We start from the raw sequence: 25,941 nt of genomic DNA, 5'->3' as shown, positions 1-25,941 counted from the left end.
GATATGTGACTTTTTGAACATTACTACTTTTTAAAATCGACAACACTTTTTTCATCTAATAAGTACTGAGCTATTACGTGCTTTGGCCTGGGTGACAACCTGCACATCACAGACTTTGTGTGTGCGTGTGTTTCTCTATATTCACATGTGGTCATTGTAGGCACAGTGAACAGCTGAAAGACTAGAAAATTCACTGGATGTTAAAATATAGGATAAAACTCTGTTTTCAACTAGCTTGTTATCTTAGATTCCACCACAACTTCAGGCACACAATTTGATACACCCAACATCAAAGTGTGATCTCACTGGGCTCCCTGTAAAGTAAATAAAATGAAAAAGGAATTATCCAATTAAAGATTCATACCCTAAAAAGAGAACACTATACTTCTGACTCAGGAACTTCTGTCAAATGTCTAAAATTGATGCAATAAAACTGACCTGAGCCTGGTATATATCAAGACTGTCATTAATCTGTCTGTAGTCTTAGGATTTGAGTCTTATACAGTACACAGATTAAAAAAAGCCTGAAAATCACAGTAAAATGAAATTGCTGAAATCAAACCTGCTGTAAAAAACCATCTATACATAAACCCACCCTCAAAGAACACTGTCAGATACTAATAGACCTGTGAGTATCAAGTCTATCTGTTTTATACAGCCCTCTATATTAAGGGTGCACCATGCCTCAGGCTTCTCATTAATAAAACGGGACGGCTGTACTTACTAAAGCTTAAATATATATTCTTGAATTTTTTTAAAATTTAGAATTTTATGAATTCCATTTTGGGCAAAACTCTTGCTTAGTAGTATTTGTTTAATCCCTTCAATATTTATATTCACTACTCCTGAATCTCCAGAAGTCTAGAGCAAAAGTAGCATGACTTCAAAACTAGTAAAATGAGCCTTCTACAGTAAATTACTAGGAGGTAACTTAGGACATTCAGAAATCAAAGGAAATAGACTGCAATATTAACATTTTTTCTTTTTTTTAGCATTCTTTTTGCAGATGTCAAAGGGTTCACCAACCTTTCCACAACTCTGTCAGCCCAGGAGCTGGTCCGAATGCTGAATGAACTCTTTGCCAGATTTGATCGACTAGCACACGTGAGTTAAACACAGTGTATTTGGAAAAAGACAAAATTAGTTCTGTATTTGGGAGCTTTGGGAAATACCCTCTGATCACTTTGAACAATAATCATGGAGATTTTCCCCATAGGGATTTTGTACAACCATTGAGGTTGGAAGACACTGAGAAATTTCATCAAAAGTTATGAGTTCTGATAGCAAGTGAAAACTGAGGTAGTTAGCAGAACTTGTGCTTCTGTGGTGCTGGACCAAGAATGGTACAAAAGCAGATCATCTATCACAATATCTAAGGAAACTATACTTCTGGTCCTTGCTGGAAAATTTTTTTTGTCTTTTTTTTTTTTTTTTTAGACCATAGTTTCATTTTGTCTTTTCATCTGAGGACTGAGGAAGGTTAAGGTCATGTAATCACTCCCCACAATCATTGTAATGGTTAGTTACTAGCAGGGTTTACAATCTTTAGGTTGGATTCTGTCTAACTCAACAATGAAATTAATTAAACACAGCAGAGGAAATTATTACATCAGGTATATTAGTCGCTACTTAATTAGCACTGACCAGGAAAAAAAACAGAGCACAAAAATACAAGCAGATCACATGCTCAGTTTTGCTAGGCTAGCATCTTTTATTCTTTTTCAAGTTTCTTTGGTCAAAATTTCATTTAATGAGACTATCTTTAGGTTTCAACATCTGAGCTGACTAATAAGGCTATCAAGTGGAAGCAATGAGGTACATTCAATAGAGTTTATCCTATAATTTATCCAACCAGATGTTCCCACCTACTGTGGGAAAACGTGAACTTCATTCTGAACATCATAGACCATGTTATCTATTTACTATCAAGGTAGCCCACGGTGACTTGGTCTAATGTACAGATCTACACCCCTCGCTGATTTTTATATATTTCTAGTTCAGGGTTATGGGATATTTGTACATGAATTGCATGGGCATCAGTGAGAACCTTGGAGTTTTCTCTTAGCTTACAAATTAAAATCAAAGAAGGCAAGACTTCCATAATTTTTCAGAGTTCTTTAGAGTCACCTATTTTTATATCAAATAGCAAAGTATTTTCTTATGTACAGAGTGATGCCATAACCCATTGCCTGGGTACTGGCAAGTTGGTAAATGCAACTTATAATATTTGCTTTGCAAACAAAAGTCTCTCATCAATTTTGATCTACACTGAAAACCAAGCACGGTGAAAGAATTACCTCAGTCTTATCTTTTGAAACCTCATAGGAGTAATGTCTGCTTTTGTATGGCTTCACAAAAATACCTACCTTAACTGAAGAAATATATTGTACACCAAATTAAATGAATGTATGTCACAGAAATATTTTAGGAAGAATGTGTACATAAAATGTTTTATCACCTTACTTCACAATGCAGTTTTGGCTGGCATTCATGATCATTAACCATATTTTGTAATCATTCCATAATCTATATTTAACTAATAGAGATTATGTATAGAAAGACTAGATCCAATAAAGGATTTAAGAATAAGGAAGGCATTTACATCTAAAAGTCTAATCCAGAGAATCTTCCCTCACTTGCCACTTGGTATTTTTAATTATATGGGAAGTCCCAGTCCCTAAATTCAAGAGTCTAGGCTCCTTCATGCATTTTCTTTCATAGTTTGGGAATTTGCTTTTTTCTTCTACACATCCTTGATTAGATTAATCCACCAGTCTAGAACAATCCTCTGAAAAAGTGGAAGACACAGGCAAGAATCACCGCAAAAATTGAACAGATTTGACAACAGAGATTAGAATGATCTGACCAGGACTAATTAAAATTTAGAAAAAAGAAAGGCATTTTGATTGTGTTCCTTTTATTTGACTTCTGAGACCTGGATGTCATGACAACTGTCTGATATCCTGACAAAAGTGATGCTCAACAGAGAGGAGCCTCTCTTGGTTCCCTAGAGAGGTTTTCGGTGTTTCTGAGCAACCCAAGGAGATGAATTCTCCCTCTTCACTTTATAGGAAACCAAGACTCTTCACTGGACTCCTATGGAGGGGGCCAACTGCCTAAAATAAAAGTGTCTAAAACTTATATTGAACTTAACCTTTGCCTTTTTTGGAAATGGATGCTGACTGGTTCTTGTCCCAGATTTTAAGGACTTATGAATTACACAGACATATCAACCTACCCAACTGATATCGTATGAAGCTTTCACACCTGGTAAAGGTGTATCTTTTGGAAAAATTCCTGGTCTTCATCTGAAGGTACTAGAAGATGGAGAAATACTTGTGTGTCTTGATAGTCTCTTCCAGTGCCTTAAGACTCACACTGTTAATTCAGCATGGCTTGTTTCCTGTTTGATTTTTTTCTGACTTTGAATTACATCCATTGATTCTTACTATGACCCATTATTCTCAGACAAAAGAACAATCTTGTAGCTACTGACTTTCTCTGGGAATACATTTGCATGCTTTGATCAAGATGCCTCTCACATTTCCTTTTGATAAAAGAAACAGACCAAGCTCATTGTGAGGTTTTTTACTCCATAAGATTTATTACTTCAAATAGTTTTGGGAACTGCTTTTCTGGAACACCTCCACTTTTCCTGAATCCCTTTTAAGGCACTGAAAAAAGTGTTCTGGACTAACCTCTACTAGCATGATGGAGACAGATTAACACCATTCCTCCTATTCTCTTTTTCTCTGATCATTGTCCAAATATCATGTTTCTGAGCATACAGTAATAACACTTTTGTACTGAAAAATATTATTTTGGGGGTTTATGTCTTTGCTGTCATGTTGTGACCCTGATGTCTGCATTGTAATCGTTCATTTTATTTGTCTTATTCCTTTTGCAAATGTTACTAGCAAAGGTTTCTTACTTGCCTGTAAATCCTTGACAGACTTTTTGGAAAGTGGTCCTTTCAAGACCTTCCAAGAAGGATCTTCCTGTAAGGAGGATTACACATTCACATCTAGGTTTCAGATCTGTCACTTAACTGCTTCTTAATCAGCTTAACTAGAGTTATGAAAACTCTTTCAAATAGACACTGTTACTCAGACTCTTGGGTTTTGCTAAGAATTACCATCAAAGTAAAGAGGTCAGTTGCTGAAGGCTTGAGGCAGTTTCTTTAGATTTTAAGGAAAATCCTTATAAATCTCTATTTACTTCTAAATAAAAGTATTATTTTAGAATACCATATAAAGGGTTGTTGGATCTTCTCTAATGTCTTATACAAATCATATAATATTAAAGAAGACACTATTTCACAGCTTGGTGATGAATGTAATTTGGCTTAGTTTCTTGTCTCTCTTATTAAGCCTTATTAAGCAATGCAGAAGGAATGAGAGCTCTGAGATTTTTTTTTAATCTTCTCTAGGTTACATCAAGTATTATGGCATATGTCAATGCATATAATTAATAAAAATCTGTAATATCTGTATCATTACCACAGAACACTTTGAATAAAAGTTCAATATTTCATATAAGAAAGAAATGCAATAATACGTTATGTACATCTACTTCCTCTTTCTAATCACACTATGATATTTGTAAAAGATTTATAGTTATTAACGAGAAAAGTGACATTTAGATAGGAAGAGAAATAAGTTGGCATAAAACAGAACTGAAGAAAACATTTCCTTATATATTCATCTACTGAAAGGGCTAAACAGAAACTTAATTAATATTAATACTTTCCTTAGGCAGAAATTTTGAGGAGAGAAGGGAAACAAGATGACATTCAGTAAGACACTTAATCCTGAAAAAGGTCCTGCTTTGATGAAATAATAGGGTTTTTTGATGTTTGTTTTTCCTCTGCCTTCTCTGCAGTGCTAGATGTCAGCCAATATTATGTTTTAAATTGTCATATTTCTAAATGCATCTATACTGTGTGTAGATTCAGTTTCAGATATGACAAAGAGGAAAGACTAAAACCCTAAATAAATGAGTTTATTAAAGAAGTGATGGTTTTGTTTTGTTTGGATTTTTTTCTAAGAGAGGTGTCCTTTTTCTGTAACCTTGATTATATCTTCTCCTGTGATGTTACAGAGAAGCTGCCAAAAATTCATCCAATAGTGTGTTACCAATTTTACTTGTGACTAGTGTTTCCAGGGGTGAAAACCAACCTAACTACAACCAACCTAACTCCACAACAATGCATCAGCCTATAGCCCCAGTACAATATCTGCACCTGCTGGTATCAGGAAGGGACAACTGGCGGCTCTTTTGTTTCCATGACAAAGATACTCCTCTTGAAGTGCTTTACTGTTCCAGGCCACATTTCAGCTCTGAGCTGGCAGTGATTTGTTCTTTGGTGATATTACCTTCAAGCATATAATCTGCAGGAGTCCAGAGACTCCCTAAAAAACACCCTGTCTGTTTAAACATATATGCTAGTAAAAAAAGGCTGCAAATTTCTTCACATGTATATATTTGTGTTGAGGACCCCTGGTGGTCTAGTGGTTAGGATGTGGCGCTCTCACCGCAGCAGCCCGGGTGTGATTCCCGGTCAGGGAACTCCTCCGGGCAGATGGAGCTCGTCAGCCCTGTAAGGCCATCCATCTAAGAGAAGGTCACTCTAAACAAACCTACGTCCTGAGGACCTCGCTGCCACTGTCCAAGCTCGCTCGGCCCCGGCAGATGAACCTCAGGATTAAAGGGTGGGCTCAGTTCAGTGCACACTGTGTCTCACCTAAAAAATCCACTGCACAGGCTCGAAGGGTTAATGACCTTTCCCAAATCTTCGTTCGCAAAGACTGGTCATGATGATATATTTGTGTTGCTGTATCAAGAAGCAGAGTGACACTGGAGTATGAGCGTGCATATGTGATAGTTAGTTCCTTATATGGACATCATATATATAGAATTCTATTATGGTAAAGGGAGGGAGTGAATACTCTTTTCACAGTGCTTAATCATAGGATGTTTTTCCTCCTAACCAGTGTCAATAATTAATTGTCATTAGACAATTGGTATTAACCAATGAATAATTAACCCCATTAAACAATGTTCTCACTAAAGTAGTAGTATTTCAGATGGCAAAGAGCCCATCAAAACACCTGAATAGTCAAATAAAACCCCAGACCACAAAACACTTTATAAGTGATAGTATGTGGGCTTTTTACGAAAAAAAATTCAGATGAAAATTTAAGTTTTAAAATTTCTCAGTAATTCAGAAACTAAGACTTATGCAAATCCAAACCTAAAAAAAAAAAAAAAGAAAAACCAAAAAACCAAAAGCCTGACTTTGTGACTAAATTAGGATTTGAACGAAACTTAGGCTTCACGAGTATATTCTCAGAAATTGTCCACCTCACCCTTTATCATGGGATCATAGGTTAGAAAAGACCTCCAAGATTACTGAATTCAACCACTTAACACTTCCAGGGCCACTACGAAACCATGTCCCTTAGCACCACACTCACATGTCTTTAAAATACCTCCAGGGTTGATGACTCAATCACTTCCCTGGGCAGCCTGTGCCAGTGCTTGACAACACTTTGATGAAGAAATTTTCTCTAATAGCCAATCTAAATCTCCCCTGGTGCAACTTGAGGCCATTTCCTCTTGTCCTATCATTTGTTACTTGGGAGAAAAGACCGAGCTCCACCTGGCTGCAACCTCCTTTCAGACTGTTGTAAAGAACAGTAAGGTTTCCTCTCAACCTCCATTCCTCCAGGCTAAACACCTCTCTGGACACACTTCAGAACCTCAGTATCTTTCTTTTCATGAGGGGGCCAAAACTGAACACAGGATTTGAGGTGTGGCCTCACCAGTACTGAGTGCAGAGGGACAATCACTGCCCTGGTCCTGCTGGCCACATTATTCCTGATACAGGCCAGGACACCATTGGCCTTCTTGGCCACCTGGGCACATGCTTGTTCAGATGTTGTTGACCAGTGTCCCACATACCTGAAGTAGCTAAAGTTTTAGAAACTCCTAAGGGGCAGAATTTCCCTGAAGAATTGCTCCTGCCTTATCTAGAAAGAAACACCTTGAATCTTTCTGACAGGAATTTTCACATCTGAAATCGTGGCATAATCTCCTAATTAACATTAGCTGGCAAGGCAAATTTCTCACCAGACACAACAGTCACAGCTGTTTTTCTTCTACAGTATGGCAAGGAACAGAAATGTTGATATAATATATTATAAACCTCACACAGGAACATGCCTCAATTCCTTCTGCAGCATGAGAGACCCCAAACCCATATTTTTTGTCAGCCTGGAGAAGTCTTAACCACCTCACCATAGGTTATTCTAAAGAAAAAAAAAATTCCTTACATGATTTGTTAAAATATGTACAAAGTTTGTAATAGAGGGCCATATCATACTTAAGTATTTCCTGGTTCAGGCAGAGATTGCCACATTTTTCCCTTTATGTGTATGAGAAACAGAAACAATCCTTGCAACTGGGTCCCAGACCTGGTCCTCATTTTTGCCTACATCACCAGGCTTGTGAACTCCCCTCCATCTGGCTCTCTCAAGGTCCCAGCTCTGTTTTCCAAAGTGACAGAGCTGAAATAGAAGGAATTTGGATGGACTTCTCTCTCCTACCCACCCTAAACGAGACTGCTGATTAAGAGCTTTGGCCTTGGCCCCATTCATGCTGAGAAAAGCCCTTTATCCAGGTTTCCTCTACCTTTGGCAAATGTTACAGGAACTGAGATATTGTAGACAAAGGCCAAGCCCCTGCCTCCTCCCATTCTGGTTGCCTTTTAAAAGAAGACTTATGTGTATCATCGCTTTGTTCTGTAGTTCAGCCTCAGCGATTTCTTATCTACAGTGTTCTAAATATTTAGCTTAAAATTATAAAAATTGAAAGAAAATTGGACTTTTCTGTGGGTTGTTCACTAGCCTATAGTGTTCCCTTCAAAAGTAGATGAAGTGATTAATTCACCAGGGGCAGAATTTAAAAAATGGCGTAACTTATAAAACACAATAACTTTTTTCCCCTTGTCAGAAATTTAGCCCAAGGAAACAAGAAATATTAATGAAGTCTCTGACTGTGTCTTTCAGTAACTCGATATTTGAGCAACTCATTTCTGCAGCTCCACCTTATGCCAATTTACTTGGCTTCCTTTCCAGTCACTAGGGGTGTATTTAATAAGCTCAAACATAAATCATTCACCACATACGAGATAATTATTTATGAAAAATATGCATATTTTCTTTTGCTCTGGATTATGGTGAATTGGAAAAAGATTTCTTATCAATTGCCACTGAATTAATCTAGAAATATTATTAAAAATAGTCGAGTGTTTGAGTCTGCTCAATATTCCCCAGGCAAAAATTCTGATTGGAATTAATCTTGGCAGAATCAGGCCCCTTAATCTTTCACTTGCAGCAAATGAAAAGCTGCAAGTAAGGGGGGGAAAGAGCCCCTATTTGTGACAAGCTGAGAATTTAATTGATACCTTCAGTAATTGCTATTAATGAATGAGTATGGGAAGGGGTGTGAGGCTGATGGATACTCCTGTGAATGTCTGTATAATATCAGTTGTCATTTACATGCCCAAGGACAGAGGCTGGAATTGCTTATGAAAAGGGAAACAGGAATAGAATAAATTAAAGAGAAGATGATGATAGACTCACAACAGTGTTTTAACACTGTATTGAAAAATATTACCTGTATCAATGTTCCTGTGGGCCCATTTTCTCTTATTTAAATAATTTATTCATTTTACAGTTTCTTCATACGCTTGGATTTTTTATTAATTTTCTTTTAATTTCAACTTTACACTCTAAGATACCACTGCAGTGAGATGATTTTAGGAAGTGGGCTTGAGCTCTACAGCATGACAAAAATCTTGATTTCTACTATTATCATTTTATACCCCTGAAAAGTCGGTAGGCCCTTACAAAACTGTCTCCTATTTAAAACTACAGCATGGCTACCCACATTAGCCATGAATCTAACCTTAATGCATTAGTACAACCACTCCAACTAAGCCTCCAGTCTAAATTGTAGATGTGATTAGACTACTGAGTTATTGGAGGGAATCTCAGGAGACTATGAAGTCCTCTGCCAAAGGTAGATGCCATTATCCCCCTGTCCTTCCTGTCAGTTTTTGAATTATCTTGCTCTAGGTGCAATATTTGCAGTGATAAAAAGTCTAGAGTTTACTTCTGAAACAACTATAATGGGAATAATAAGGGAAGAATAAAAAGCATGAGAGCAATTTAGTCAGACCATAACACAGTTCACATTTAAGTGTCATAATAATTTGACTAAGAGGAAAAAAGAAGAAGACAAAGAATAATTTAAAAGCTCCTTGTGGCTTCTTGTGTTAATAGACACACCTTGCCTGACCCCTGCACTGGTCCAGTAGGATGTAAATCTTATGTCATGTTTGTTGGTCCTGTGTGGGTCTTTCACATACCCAAGTGTCTCACCGATACACTGCAAGTTTAGGAACACACAACTGAACTGAAGCCCAGACAACTGCTTTAGCTGTGAGCTGAATCGGTCCCCAGGCTCCCCTGACTGCATTGCCTGGCTCTCCTCTGATGGTAGCGGCAAGCTTGACTGCTGACTGGCATATGGACACCTACATACAGTCATCTCCGTTAGGATATCTCACTCCATAGACAACTTCCTGAGCTCTGGCAAATGAGTGAGGTGACATATCATGACAAGAAAAAACAGTCACGTGCAGCTGAACAGATCTCCTGTGTCACACACACACTCGCACTTGCGTACCGCAGACCCTAATAAGCACGTCTTGTCATGCTTCAGATTCTTATTTCTTATTCTTGTAAAAAGCACATCTCTGGAATTGTCTACTTTGTTCTGAATTTCAGACATACAGCAAGGTGACAGAAGTTTCACCTGTCTTTACTGGGATCAACACTTCAGCCAGTTTAGGCAAGGCATTAAGAACCAAACAACTGAGGGTTTTTTTCTGTTGTAGACTATGTTTTTTAACTGTGCTGAATTAGATTCTCACTTAATAGGTGCTTCCCACATCCTCAGATAAGCAGGTTCTACAGGTGCATGATAAATGTTGCATGCAAAAATGTAATTAAAAAAACTGAAATATGATAATACTTGAGATATATCTTTCTTTCTTCCTTTCTTCCATTCTTTCTTTCTTTCCTAGAAATTGACTGGTTTTCCCTTTTTTATCCTCTATTCTACTATGAAGATATTATTTGTAATGTATATGCAGTGACTGAGCAGAGTGAAAGTGCTGCTTTTTACTTTATTCCACCTCAGTCAAGCCAATATGACATTATAAATGATCTTTTTACTTTGTATATGTAAAAGCAAGAATAACTTAGAATATAAATCACGTGAATTACACTATTAGAAAAGCCAAAGAACTTTAGAATCTGTGGTTTATAATGTCTTTATCTCTTTGCATTTTGGCTAACCAGGGAACACAAACTGAAGCTTAAGGAAGCCCATTAACAGTTTGACAACTGATTTATGCCATTGAACCCTACCCAATTAACCTTTATGTTTCATAATTTCAGTCTATAGCAAAAAAAAAAAAAAGGTGAAACTCTCTATTTTATTTTTTTTTTCCATTGAGGAGGAAATGTGCAAAAACCCCTATTGTTTTGGTGGATTTTAGGATGTACAGTTTCAGTTGCAGCCATATGAAGAATGCCCAGTGTTCACTTGTGTGGGTCTGCAGATGGGCTGAAGAGAAGGGGGCAAGGAAAAAGGAGAGCTACTTATGAATTCAGTCTGGAATTTTGTGTGAAACTTGGATAGCAGAGCATTGCACTCTGCAAGACAGCATTGGTATTAGCTGCAGACTTAACCAAAGCTTCAAACACAGTCAGCTCCTACTGATGGTTTAAGGAGATTTCAGGGTGAATCAGCTTACTTTGGCCCTGTGCCCAGAGCAGATTTTACTCTCACTGGAATGCTTAAGGCTTCAGCTGACTTCGGAAAAAGCTTTGGGTACAAGTGTGTAGGTTCCCTGTGCCACTCCAGGATTGCTAAAGACTTGTCTGAGGTTAACTACAAAGCTTCATTCTCCCTAGAATGGGAAAACTTTGAATGGGGCCTGTAGTCCCATTCATTTGGACAATAGTCAATTCCTGGGGCAGAGCCAGCATTCACATATGCTCCTATATCCTACTTAAAATTTTTTTTACCAGTGTGCTTAATGTATCCCCACTCCTTTGATTACTGCAGTCTCCACCACAGGTTGCCAGAGAGAAGAGAAAAGCTGAAACACATAGGCCAAATTTTGCTGTTTTAGAAATTAAATTCACAATTTGCTCCTAGGGTAAAGGATGTCTCTAGCTGTATGCCAAAGAAACATCCTTTCTCCACAGCATGAACCTAATGCAAGACACCTTTTTTGAGATCCTTGACATGCAGATACTTGATAAGCTCCTATAGCTGTTGGGAATGCTTGAGTGTGACAGTGGAAACATTAACTGGGCAGGGATTATCAGTGGGAGGAAAGAGGTTTTTCATTTATTTCTAGTGTAAACAGGGGGCAGAAAAGATGCCCTGGAGGAATATAGTCTAAAATGGGTTATTCATTATCTCAGCTGGTGTTTCTGAATCCTTGGCCTAGCTTCCACCTAGCTCTGATGAAACCTTTCTCCTTACCAGCAAGGGCAACTTGGATTAGCATAGAAGAAAAAGCACTATATCTTTTTGTGCTGAAAATGGAAAGATACTTTATTTCAAAAATTACATAAATCATACTTGTATTAGTGACGAACAGGAAACATACAGAAATAAGTTGGTTTCTTTTTGTTTGGTTGGTTTTGGGGTGGTTTTTGTCTTTTTTTTTTGTTATTGTTGTTTTTTTGGAGGGGGTTGTTTGTTTGTTTTGTTTTTGTTTTTGTTTTTGTTTTATTTTAATACAGTAATTTTTCTACCACTTTTATATTCACATTAAAATTATAAAAAAATAACCACGAATATTTTCTATCTCTTTCATACATTTATGCTTAGGAACATCATTGTCTCAGAATAAAGATTCTGGGGGACTGTTACTACTGTGTGTCAGGGCTGCCAGAACCTCGCCAGGACCATGCACACTGCTGTGTTGAAATGGGGCTCAGCATGATCAAAACTATCAGGTAATGCTTTTTTTCCCCATTCTTCCCAATTCATTGTTTCTGCCAGTGTCCTGAACTTCTTCCCTGAGAATGCTATTACTAGACAAGTAATTCTTATGTTGGATCAGGATTAGGATTGTCACTGTGAAAAGGGCAGGACTTTTTTGACCTGTGTAGTGCATGGGAACAGTTACTGAATTGTTTTATTAACCTGTGCTGCTTTAGAGATGTAACAAAATAGCTGTGTGTGCATTGCAAGTGAGAGGTTTCACAGTTCTCATTTTGTACTGTTGTCTTTATCAAGAGGAGTTTGAGGAGGAGGAATTGCTTCCTATAATCCCTTTAATAAAATTAAACAACAATATAAAAACAAAATAGACCGCTGTGGCTATCCTTTAGCCTGGAAACTAACTCATAGACAAACTCATAAGCACTGAGATTTGCCAGATGAGCAAATTTTACCTGTTAAATTAGGTTGGTGCTTAAATCCACAAGCACTGGAAGTGTTTTAATTAAGGGATGTGTTCTCATCATGTAAATATAATTATGTTGCTGATAGATTATTGTATTTTGATGCAATTATACTTAATAATAACCATGTTTCAGTAGTCCATGTGTAGAGCTTGTCCACTGAGTTACCATGACAGTGGCTGACATCTAATGCTCCGAGAAAGGTTTTCTCCATCTTTTTAATCCTTGTAATTTTTTATTGGTATAACATGTCAAAGTTCTTGAGTTTCTCATATCCAAATAATTTTTCATTCGCTGTTTTTTTATAAAAAAGTGTAACCTAACACAAGTATTCGCTTTTTTCTGTGGGCATATTGCTGTCCAATCTCTTTATCTGCTTCTTTTCCAGACTGCTTTGCCCCTTTAATCTGAGTCTGTCTTATGACATACATCAGACAGTTAATGCATACTGCAGCTACATTACTGAACTCTTAATAGAGAAAGAATTTTACAAAAATTAATTAATGGAAAAATCTAATTGAATAATGGTTATGCAACAATGATATCTAAGAAGGCTGGATTCAATTATCGCAGACTAAATATTGCACAAAGTAATCAATATTTTGCTTCTGGAATCCCCACAGTGAAAGTGAAACAAATTAGAGAACATAGTGATGAGAAAAAATGTACCAGCATTGTTAAAATTTCTTGGAGACACATATCAAAACTTTTGTATTTGTTTGGTAATACCACCCGCAACCAACCCATTGTAAGTCCTTTTCCTTCTAAGACATTAAATTTCTCTGAATCTCCTTACACATGTGAAATGAAGTCTATAACACCTTGTGCCCTTTCATGAATCAGGTCGTGAAGGTAGTAATCCAGTAGAAATGATGGTCTATTTTTAGCATCTTAAATGACAGCTATAGTCAGTCGGAGCCATGAAACCAAAGTCCATTGGGGCTTGGGTCGTCCATCCCAGACTAATTCGATTCAGATCTCCTTCAATTTGTTTGATAATCTCTGTATCTGAATTTCTGTCTATTCAATGAGCATGATTCTTTCCCCAGGCTTTTCTGGGGAAAGTATAGGAGTCAGAGTATAGGAGTTCAGAGTATAGGAGTCCTATGTTACTGATCCTAATGTGTGCTTATATAGTTGACAGGGAGGACCAGTCCTGCCATGGAATATTAGAAATACTTAAGTCCACGTTTCTGAGAGAATTTAGAATTATCTACAGTCTATTATTTAGAATTAAAGAAGTAAATGTCTTTCTTCGTTAAGATGAAAAAAATCCTCTTTAGAAAACTGAGCTTTTATGATATTCGTCCCTATGGAATTTTATCATATTTAAAACCTGCTGGAAACGACATTTTGATGATTATAAAATTTTTTATCTTCACCTGAACTTTTTACAAAATAAATATTTTGTATGTCTAAAATAATAGGGAGACGATTCAAATTATGAGAAACCACCCTTCAGATTCAACAGCTACACTGAACTTATACAAACATTTCTCTCCACTGACAACAGGTAGTCGGTAACATTGTAGTGATCAGTACTAACACTTCTGGTGAGGCAGTGCCCAAAAAACCTATGACCTCAGGGTATCATTGCCAAATATTCCTTCCAGTCTCCTTGATGACTTCATGGTCAAAGGGATTAGAACAAGAATGTCAAATCCATTCATTACACAACATGTAAAATAAATCTACATGGACGGGTTGTCTCACAAGGGACTTCTGAGTGTTTTCATTCAGCTTGCACCCATATATCTAAATTGTTAATTTATTGTTAATTGAGAGTCTACATCTTGATTTTATGCTCATATACTGAGGATCTAGACTTGAGTCTTGCAGCTCCACTTCTCTCTTTGAAAATGAACTGTTCAGAACTCAACAGAATAATCCAAGAAAGGTTATGATTTTCTCTGTAATTATTTTTTTGCATCACCGTGCCTTGTTAAAAATCTTACAAAAGAAAAGCTATTATTGTTATTCTAATCTGTCTTCTTGTACTTTGCTCCCTTAATGGTTGAGAACAATTGAAAGACAACTTTCAACCATGGGAAGGTTCCATGAAATCTGATATTTACTCCAAAGTAAGGCAGTTTTGCTCCATTACATTTGAGCATGAGCAAAAATCCTAACTCCATCTGTCTTGCAAAACCCAACATCCTCTAAATTCCTATTAGCTTCAACTGGAAATGCAAATTAAAATAAGAATAATAAGCTCTTCATGAGGGGTTCATTTGTTTACCTGGTTCTAGTTAGTACCTTTTCACATGCAGCACAACTCTCCTTGTGTTTAATTTTATTGTATTAATGCCTGTCTGTACTGACAGCTGATAGAAATGAGATACTAGTGGAATGCTTAGTCATCAGATGATAATGTTTCATTTTCACAGTTATAACCCAAGCTAAGTGGGTGTCAGAGATAACACCACCTTCTCAAATGTCCTTATTCCTAAAATCTCTGTGACTGGGAGGAGAAGAGGGAGGTATGTTCTGTGAGGCTCAACTCCTCAAGGACTTGCCCTCACAGTATAAAAAGGGAAATCGCACAATACCTATAACAGTGGAAATTCAAACAAACCTTTGTGCTGGTATATTTGATTGGTAAATCAAGGAGTCCTGAGTGGTTTCATTTGTTGGATTATTTCCCACTAAAATACCAGCTCAAAGAGTAATTATTATGACAGAATAAATAGTCCCAGCATGCAATATAAGCTAAACTCCAGAAATTAGATAACAGCTTGTCTTCATTAAAAGTCTGTAATTAACTACTAATATTAAGATGTATTCATGAGAGAGGGAAATAAAGGAAAACTAGAAAAAAAAAATCAAACCAAAACCCACAACCAAAAATACCTCAAGAAACCACAATTATTTCAGATGATCTCACTGACTGACCTGCAGGTTTCCTGCCCCTTAGTATGAAAAAGCTGCTTTTAACTTCATCTGTTGAGTATTAACAAAAATCATGAAGTAATCAATGATTGTTAAAAGAGTTACTCAGGCAGTAAAATAGCCAGAAATTGTTTTCATATTCCATTATTAGTAAATCATTATTTAATTATATAATTATATAATGATACAATTGATCCAGTTCTGGATTCCTTCCACAGATTATTTCTTCTATAATGTACAAGGCTCTGCCATGACACAACAACATTCTCTCCCAGAAGAGAGAATAAGTCTTCACAAAACCAAAACCTAATGCTTACCTTCATTTCTGTGTAGTGGTGGAAAGGGACATTGCAAGATATTCGCAAGTTCAGCCTGTACTTTTCAGACAGTTCTCAGATTGAATTGGTTTCACACCAGACTTGATCATATTGTCACCTCCACGTGTCTGTTTCAGGCACTGACTGAATGAAAAGAGCATGAGGACAGTTTGTCTTTCCCTGTTTTTTCTGTTGGATGCCTATGTGAACTGAACCAGGTAGAGATGAATAGGTTTATGTACTTCTGGGATCGCTTTCCTTTGAATGTGCCACCAAATACCATCAAAGCTATATTTGCAAAATAACATAGAAGTATATATATTTTATAACATAGTTTACAAATGAAAAAGAAAAATTCTAATAATACTGTGTGTGGTCTCTTGTAATATACTATTTTTCTGCCTCTCAGAGCAGACTGACATAAGAAGCAGGAATGTAGCAGTACTTTAACTCTGCCCATGTTGCTATAGCATCTGTCTGAACTCAGAGCAAGTCAGTTATATTAGTGATAAATCTGATGATATGAAACTTCTCTAGATAGTAGTTTCTGCTGACACTGGATTCCAGCTTTAATTCCAAGTTAAACTCACCCTGGAGCTATTTCAAACTGGCTTCTTGGGATAGTATCTCCCTTAAATTGTAAATTCAACCTGTCTAAAGTTCCCCTACAAAGTGTTGCATCCCATAAATCATATTACCTGAGCTGTATTCTTTAAAGTGTTCAGTAGTTCAGTGCATCCTGCTATGTAGTTTTTTTAAAATAATGGATATCTCCTTCACAAGCATGACAAAGTTCCCAGAGTCCTACTGAGAAAGTTATTTAACTCAGTTCACCTACTATCCTCTCATGTCAGCACCAAAAAGCATTTTAGTTCATTTAGGAAAATTCCACAATTCTGTTGAGTCAAACCAAAAAGTTCTCGATGTAACTGAACCTTATGATCACAGGACAGTTCGGTTTGGAGAGGTGTGGTGGGGGAAAACAGTTTTCCCCCTGAAGTTATAAAATGGTAAAACCCCAGGGGGTGGTAACCCTTGAGGTTTTACCCAATGAGCACTTCTGCAAAATATAAACATATCACAAGCAGAACGGAAGAGAAGGTAGTTGTAGTTGTTGTTGAAGAAGTAGCCATGTTGTAGAGCCACGAGGAAGGGTCTTGGAGCCCCTTGGGACCTCTGGGCCCTCCCCCCCCAGCCCTGGCTGAGGGCTACAGGGACTTGGAACAGTGTTAGACTGGGTTAAGTGCCTGTAGCTAGAAAGCTGAAGGAGTTTTCTCCACCTTGAGTGGGCAGCAGGAGCAGCGGCAGAGACAGCAGTGAACAGAGGCTACGGCTGAAAGCCAACAGATAAGAACTGAACTGGAGAAGCAGCAGAAACAAGCATGCAGCTGAGCAGAGAGACACAGAGCTGTTTGAGAGACGAGAGCCAGCAGCAGAGAGAGAGAACTAGCTCAGACAGAGACAAAGTTGGGGTAAGAACTGAACCAAAAGACCCCAACTCCCTCTGAGACCTCCAAGAGAGAGGAGGAGGATGGACTCTAACTTGAAAGAGTCTTAGAATGCTACAGCACTGCAGAAAAGAGCTGAAAAGCTCCAAAGGAATGCAGAGGGGGTGACCTTGCCCCCCCCCCCTCACTTGAGACAGAGCACAGAGCTCTGCAAAGGGGCTTGAATCCCCTGAAGATACGGACCGTCACGAAGACCCCTGAGCTTCGTGATATGACCGTGGTGAAGTGACCTTTGTCCGGGTGAACACAGCCCACGGAAGAGAAGACCCTCGCTTGGAGACAAGTGGCTGAGAGGGCTTGGATACCCCCCTCATGTGTACTGGCAGAGATCCAGCTACAGCTGCTGCAGGGAAGAGAGAGAGATAGACTGCTACTCTGAAGAGAATGCTGCTCTGAAAGTGGAAAAGATCTTTTCCTTCTTCCCTCCTGGACTTTTATCTGGAGGGGAGAAGAGATTTGATCCATTGTAAATACTTTTATGTCATGGTAGAGATAGCTAAGATTGTATATAATGTATTGTAGTATTTATTTGTACAGTCATTGTAATATATAATCCCTTTCCCCCATTTTGAGTCTCGTGTGGTGTCTGGAAAAACCATCTCACACTAGGTTGAGATGTGAGAGGGGGTTTGGACTAGGGAATTGGATTTTGGGGCTCTCAAACCATGACAAGAGGGCATCAGGAGTTCACCCTTCTGCTCAAAGCAGGGTCAGCTAAGACCCTTATTTATTTCAAGCAGAATACATAGACCTTCCTATTACATCTGCATGAGGATAATAGCAACTATGACTTGATGGGTAAATTAAACAACCCCAGGGAACGTTTGCTGTGACTAAGAAAAAGTGGAACAGACTGGCCAACTCCATTTTTCTGAAATCTTTTTGCTTCCAAAACCAGGCAGTTGCATCCAAACTATCTACTGGAAATGGTCTTCATCACGTGCAAAGTGTTGAATCTGGAAACGGGTTGTGAGAGAGTTTGTTGACCAGGAAAGAAACATTCTGGGGCTGATTTAAGTATCTCGAAGCATAGACAGAATCTTGCACAGTTAGACTGGTCAGCACAAACATAGCCAGTGCATCATTTTCTGAACCTGCAAAGTGTGAATTCCAGGGCATTCAGATTTTTGACAGCTACAGAAAAGGCTGAAAATCAGATTTCTGGCTTTCGGCTCACCTTTTACATTAGAAAAATCTCTGATTAACAGCACAAAAATCAAATACCTATCAAAGAATGATAGGTATTTGATTGAAAGAATATTTGATGGATTGAATGATGACCAGAAGGAAATGCCAAGATCCAATTAAAATTAATTACTTTTTTTTATCACTTTCTGGACTAAAATTAGATGAATGGCATGAATAGCATCAGTCACGGTTACCTCATCCTGGATAAGATGTCAAACCACTTGTGAACTAAACAGGGCTGCTTTATAGATCATCAATAATGCATCCTCATGCATGCACTTTGTCAAAGTATTTGCAGAGAGCTGTAAAGTAGTTGAAACAAATACATTTTTTTTAATTAGAAGTTTTGTTGACAGTTGAATAAATTTAAGAGAGAGAACTAAAAGATGTGGAACACCCGAGCTTATGCAAAATGAACTCTGTTCATTTTTTCAGTACCTAGTACATGCTATTATTTATGAGAAGCTTTTTCTGAATGAATTAGAGCTACCACTATTGATGAAGGTGATCCAAGTTTTATTGTCTCAAAGGTTTTAAGTGCTTTTTTTCCTATAGTTATAATAAACGAGATCTCCTAAACTAGGTGGTAGTCTGGCTATTAGGGAGTTGGATCTGACCATGATGAAGTCCCCTTCTTTACATAATTCAGAAATCTGTTTTATCCCATACCACTCTGAATTTTAAAGAAAAAGAATACTTATCATTCCATGGCTTTTTACATATTAATCCCCTCACATTTAAACTACAACCACTTATTCTTTATTCAGTTTAATACCTTACAACAAAAGGTTAACTGTTAAACAGTTTTTCAACAGCTCTGCTCTTTCTTACGTTGCAAATAATAAAGTAATATGAGCCATACTAGATCAGTCTTGTGCTTTGATTCAATCCTGGACAAGGCTTTTTAAATATATCTCAGACTGCCTTTGGCTCCATGCAGGCAGGTCCCCTCATGCAATTAGTTTTCCATCTATCAACATGAGAGCACATTGCTGTGCAGGACGAGTCAGAGGAGGATCCAAAGACAGGGCCCTGCAGCCTCACCAGCACTGCAGCAGAGAAACAGAATGTCCCTCAGCCAAAGACTGGAGGCAGGGAGCCAAATCCACAGTCAGCTGATGAAGAGCTGAGATCTAATATCACCTGAGCAGCACACAGAAAGAGTTGCTGTGAAACTGTGAAAGACAAGAGATAAGGCAAGGGGGATAGGACCTTGATTGATGTCTCTTAAACACTGATAAGCTTGGGACATTAACACCTCTCTAAGCCTATTTCACAGTTTGACCATCATCTTGGTAAAGAAATGTTTCCTAATGTCCAGGCTGAACCTCCACTGATGCAGCTTTGGACCATTCCCCTGTATTCTATCATTGGATTCTAGTGAGAAACATTCAGCACCTCCCTTTCCCCTTCCCCTCCTCAGAAAGCTGTAGAGAGCAATGAGGTCCCCCCTCAGGGTCCTGTTCTCCAAACTAGACAAGCCCAGAGCCCTCAAGTGCTCCTCACAGGATGTCCCTTCCAGCCCTGTGACCAACTTTGTTGTGCTCCTTGGGATGCATTCAAGGGCAGTCACATCCTTCTTAACAGGTGGGTCCCAGCACTGCACAGAGGGCTCCAGGTGAGGCCACACCAACACTGAACACAGTGGAATAATCCTCTCTTTTGTCCAGCTGGTCATGCTGCGTTTGATGCACCCAGGATGGGGTTTGCCCTCTGGGCTGCCAGGGCACACTGCTGGCTCCTGTTGAGCTGCTGCCCAGATCCCTTTCTGCAGGGCTGATCTCCAGTCACTGCTCCCTCAGTTTACATTCGCGCCCAGTGTTACTCCGTCAGGCATTTGGACTTGCTAAATTCCATACCATTGATGATTGCCCAGTGCTAGTATTTGTCCAATGTTAAATACTAATGTTTTTTGCAATTAAATGCTTTATTACTTAAAACATAAATTGGTAAAATAGAGTGTGTGTCTATATGCATAGGGAAAGATTACATAAATATATGCTATTAAAACATTTTATTAAATGTAAGGTCCTCTTACTGAGTGCATTTTTCAATGAAAAGCTTCTCGCTCAATTCCCATAGATACAGTTAGCTTTTATTTCAAGATAAGGAAATCAGACATAAAACAAGAAATAATTATCTTAGTCTTAACAAAAGAAAAAGGCAGGCTGGGGAAATAATCATGTAGGGAGTTGTGTGATAATTCCTCTGACAGTTATGAGTGTTAGTTTAGGTATTTTTGTACAATATAAAAATTCTTCAAAACAGATTACAAATCACAGTGGTCTCACTTCTCTTAGCTGTTCTTACAACACTTAAAGTGTTTCAGTGTGGAGGAGTTGTTCCACATCCCATCTTCCAGAGACAGGTGTTTGTTTGTTTCATTTTGATATTTCAAGCCCTCTAGCTTGCAAAGCAATAAAGAAATTTGTAAATGAATATTATGAACTCGAAGTATTAGAACACAGATAAATTCCATCTCAAAGCTTCTTTTTTATTATTTTATGGTCAACTTTTTAAAATCTTCTTTTAGATATCTGAAATACGTGGACTTCCTATGGAAGTGTTGTTGGAATGGATCGTGTTGTAGGCAAACAAATGCCCTGGGACTTATCATATACATGCCTTTCTCCAAGCTTTCATAATATTCAGGAAAGGGAAATAAAGATGAATTTCTTATTTTCAATTCTTCACAGTTTTATACAACTTTTTTCTCTCCATTTTAGAACTCTCTTTTTTGTTTTTTTTTCCCCTTACAAACTGAACTGATGCTCCTTTGCAACAATGAAAGGCCAAATATTGAATGCAGTAAGCAATTTACCCTTTTCTCCTCTAGAGAAAATCTATCAAGGTCATGACTGAGGTATCTGAGGCAGTGGCAGTTAGCTTCAGAGTTGTGAAATAGAGCTATTTATTCTTTGTCTGCTCTGTGGTGTGATCTTGCTGTGCTTTTGTTGACTTCAGTGACCACAGAACTGAGAGTCTCTACAGAGAAACAGCAGCTTTGTTTGTAGAGCAACAGTGGCAGCATGATTTTATTATCCTCAGCACACTCTTCAAATATTAATGAACACGAGCTCTAACACTATTTCTGGTGCAAATAATTATTGTCACACAGACAGAATTGGAAAAGTGGTATTTTTGTCATCCCAGTGGACACAGCTCAATTATTTTAGTTGTGAACTTCCCAAGGTGATAGAATCACAGAATCACTAAGGTTGGAAAAGACCTCTGGGATCATCTAGTCTAACCTTCAACCCAATACCACCATGCACACTAAACCCTATTACAAAATGCCTACTCGTTCTTTGAACACTTCCAGGGATCATTATTCCACCACTTCCCTGAGAAGCTTGTTCCAATGCTGAACCCTCTTTCAGAGAAGAATTTTTTCCCAATACGCAACCTGAACTTTCCCTGGCACATCTTGAGGCCATTTCCCCTTCGCTAGTTCCCTGGGAGAAGAGGCTGCCTCCAAAGAGCCCAACCATTGGTGTCGAGCCCAAACATTAACCTGATGGTGTCTGTCACTGATGTGCTGATATATCTCAGTACTGATTTGGAAGAATTATTCCTGGGTCTAAGACACCAATTAAAGTGCCTGTGGCTGTGTACAATATCTGTGATCTCATATCAGAAGAGGAAGATACTATTTTAACACAGTAACATTCCCTTTATAGTCAACAGACATATTAGTTGAAAACAGTGCTGTGACAAAGTCCCTCTTCTGAGACTGTTAACAAATATGCCCACGTGTGTTTACTTTTGAGAGGTGAAATGGTCTTTGCCATCACACAGAATGGAAGAAATTGATTTTAAACTTACACTGTTATCACAACAGAGCAAACGGTATTCTGGTCAAATCTACTAAAAATAATTAAACTTTGTACAAAAAGTAACTCTGGAAAATTCCAATCAATAAAATAATATTTTTGAAAGTTTGAAAATAATTAAAAAACTACAGTAGGTAATAAAAACATACACAGATTTCATGAAAATAGTTTTCATACTGTTCCTGAACTGTCTTTTATAATTCCAAGCTAAAGGATTAAATAAATCCAACAAAATACTTTCACTCAGGCATCTTTTTCTCTCCCTATCTTTCTCTTTCTATCTGACCAGGATAATAAGTGTGCCACTGAGCCATTCATGCCATTAAGTACTTAATGATAAACTGGCTTTTAGAACCATTTTATCACTGCCTGTACTTTGCTACCTAGAAAGTTATCTCTTCATTTTACTGGCTAGGCTGCACTTTACAACAAATTGATATAATTTTACATCATACCCTTTTCTAAAAGATATGGAAAACTGTGGCATATACTCTCATATGGTCTTTTTTCTTTCTTTTTGTGTTTTGTTAAACAGATATGTAAGGTCGAGAACGAAGCATGACATTGACATGAGAATAGGGATACACTCGGGATCGGTTCTGTGTGGAGTGCTGGGCCTGCGGAAGTGGCAGTTTGATGTCTGGTCATGGGACGTGGATATCGCAAACAAACTCGAGTCAGGTGGAATTCCTGGGTAAGACAAGGTGTATTTCCCACAGTCAGAAAACATTGCCAACACATTACACCGTTAACCTTGCCAACAGATTAACTGTCTTACGTTATTTCATCAGCTATGACCTATAATCAAAAAAGGTAGAAATGGTCAGCTTGCAGAGGCATTTGGAAAGACAGGACAAAAATATTTATTTTTCTTTGTCAACCTTGATTTTCTTAAAAAGATCAATTTTTGTTTTCAACCCATATAATACTCAGAGGTAGCCCAAATTTCCCACTTAGGAGTTGACCATGAGGTTTTCCAGGATTCATTCTCTCATCCTTTGCATTCAAATGCTATTATGAGGCACAAGGCTATAATTTCTTTTATCTCATAATGCACAAAGTGTGTGAAGAATTATGTGTTCATAGGTCAATATGCTAGTAACAACTTATTATGAACAGCAGGCTCTCCAGGTAGTCTTTTAAATAATTTGATGCTTTAGTAGATGTTTTGAGACATTTTTCTCAATCTGTCTTTATATGAAAATGTATGGTTTTCCATTGAGCTGCCTGGTTTTTCTGTGTCTGAGTGTCTGATGCTGATGATTCACCTGGAAGTTGAATGTATTTCTGCCTGACATGGTCTATATATCACACAAGTTTGGAAGGTGCAAATCCTAAATCTGAAGCAATAGTAGTGATTGCAGAAATCTTCTGTTCGTTTTCAGTTCCACTTTCCATTGATGAAAGATGTAGAAAAATATCACCTATACAATTCAATTTTTAGCCATGGAATTTAGAAGTAATAGCAGCAAACAGCTTTATGTGGAAAAAGTCTAAGCGATGCTGTCACCTTGAATGACAGAGATTTTAAGTCATCAAAACTGAGTCATGTGCTCTACTCCCTACACAACACATCAGGATCTGTCAAAGCTGTCATGTTCCCAGGAAGTTGGAAGGAAATTTGCTTCATATTTTGCAAATGCAGGCCCCTTCCACAGTTCTATATAGTAAACCTTTACATTAATATATATTCTTGGAATCAGCAGAAAATGAAACACTACATGTTCTGAGAACAACTTCTGTACTCTGCATATGCCACTGGTGCATAAAATTTCCCAAAAAAATTTCATTGCCTGCTGCTTATCCCACTTGGTAGCCCTAGATGACTAAGGTGCTGCTTTGTTAACATGAGCAGACAAATCATCTAAGTTTCACTATCCGCACCTGTGAAAAGCATAGTCTGTTGCTGTTAACGTGTGCAAGTTGTATGGCTATTAATGAATAACCCAGAAAATGCACAACCTTGCTGTAGATAAGATGCCTGGTTGGGTTTCAGTCTATCAGAGCAGAGTGATTTCCACTCCTGGGTATCAGTGTGTCAGCACAACAAAGCCTGTATGTGACAGCAATCCACGAAGTCCCTTAGAATAGTGGTTTACATCAGAGTTTCCTAGTGCACAGAGCAGATTTAATAGAGCACTTAAGTTCATTTCAGCCTCTCTTTACTTCTTTCTGCTGCCTGCATTCAAATCCCCCTGCTTGTCATAATACCAAGGTCATTCCCATTCCCAGAGCTGCTTCACCAGAAACACTTCCCGGGGTTATGACCGGTCCTGCTCCCACAGTGTGAAACAAGAGCAAAGATGAACCACAGCCCTTTCCTGAGGGTATAGTCGAGGGAGGCAGCTCAGGATGGGGAAGATACTTCCACTGAGTCTGGGAGCATAAAAGAAGGGGCTCAGCTCTTTCCCTCAATGGCTGCATGTCACCCTGAGACCTCCTGGGCATGGGTGATGTGGGGAGAGATTGCCCCTGATGAAGCAGCATAAGCCAGCAGCTCAGCTACCACGGGAGAAGGCAATTATGAGCACTGAAAAAAAGCAGTCATTTCTGTTTTTCGGAGAGGAAAAAAAAGTGTCCACAGCACCTGAGAAGGAAACCATATAAGATCCTACAGTGTTATTTCAGTGACATTTTTCTACCAGGATCCTGTCTTCTGATAGTCTTTACCTGATGTATGAAGATATTCATCTATGGTATTGAGTTACATAAAACCTAATAAATAATTTTCCAGGATGTTTCAATGACATCATTGAAACACTTTGGGCCTGATATGCTTTCCACAGTAGGACAGTCTATAATCTTTGACTTCAATACTCAGGTTCCCTGTGTACTGTATTTGTCTAAAATTAGAAAGATGTCTGTCCGTTACACATTTTAAGTTTTTTAAGCAAGCAGTGCAAAAGGTGAAACCAGAAAATACTTTTTTAATCTACCAACTATTTATTAATATTTGGTCCATTTAAGTATATTGCATCAATACCTATCTCCACACTCTGTTTAAAGCTGTTATCATTTCCATTAAAAAATCCATATTTCAGGGCTGTATAATATAACCCTCCCAAATTATATTAGTTGAAATTAAGCACAAAGATAGTCACCTTGGCAACTAATGTATCATTTTCTTTTTTTGTTGTTTTGTTTTGTTTTTTCTTTAATTTTATGTTAGTACTTTAGTTAAATCAATTTAATCTATTTGGATTTCTAAGAGTTAGGAAATGTTTTGTCTTTCTGAGAGGTGTTATACCCTGCCTTTAAAGTCCAGGCCAAAAGTTGCTTGTATTTGAGAAACATTTTTAGTTGGTTTTATTGTAGTTTTACTGATATTTGACTACAAAATACTACTTATCTCTGTGGTCATTATAACAGCATGATTTCAGAGAGAGAAAGATGTACAAGACCTGGGAAAAATAAGGGAAGCTGAGACAGGTTAAAAATTGGCTGGGATACAAAGTTTTGATCTTTTAACTAGATACTGATATTTAATTCTCCACATAAACACTGCTGGCAGCTTCACACTGCTTAAAGACAATCAGCACTTTATTTTCTGAAAATACATGCACATCATACATGCACTTATAGACTATAGTCTTTTACTCCATCAATATGAAATTAACCCTGTAATAGCATCCTTTAAGTTCCAGAAGGA

General features: G+C 37.9%; 1 protein-coding gene across 2 annotated transcripts in view; it reads left to right on the top strand.

Moving 5' to 3' along the window:
• ADCY8 (adenylate cyclase 8) overlaps nt 1–25,941 on the top strand; it is a 132,778-nt gene that overhangs the window by 53,557 nt on the left and 53,280 nt on the right. For both annotated transcript variants that reach the window (XM_027720806.2, XM_027720805.2), the window contains exons 4-6: nt 993–1,104; nt 11,980–12,107; nt 22,828–22,986. In XM_027720806.2, the coding sequence (XP_027576607.1) occupies nt 993–1,104; nt 11,980–12,107; nt 22,828–22,986 (399 nt within the window). The remainder of the gene's footprint in view (nt 1–992; nt 1,105–11,979; nt 12,108–22,827; nt 22,987–25,941) is intronic.

Source organism: Pipra filicauda, unplaced genomic scaffold (assembly GCF_003945595.2).
Source record: "Pipra filicauda isolate LSUMZ 115617 unplaced genomic scaffold, ASM394559v2 scaffold245_size1146780_pilon, whole genome shotgun sequence".
NCBI classification, from domain to species: domain Eukaryota; kingdom Metazoa; phylum Chordata; class Aves; order Passeriformes; family Pipridae; genus Pipra; species Pipra filicauda.
Note: the sequence above shows the minus strand (reverse complement) of the source record. Positions and strands in the feature narration are given on the sequence as shown.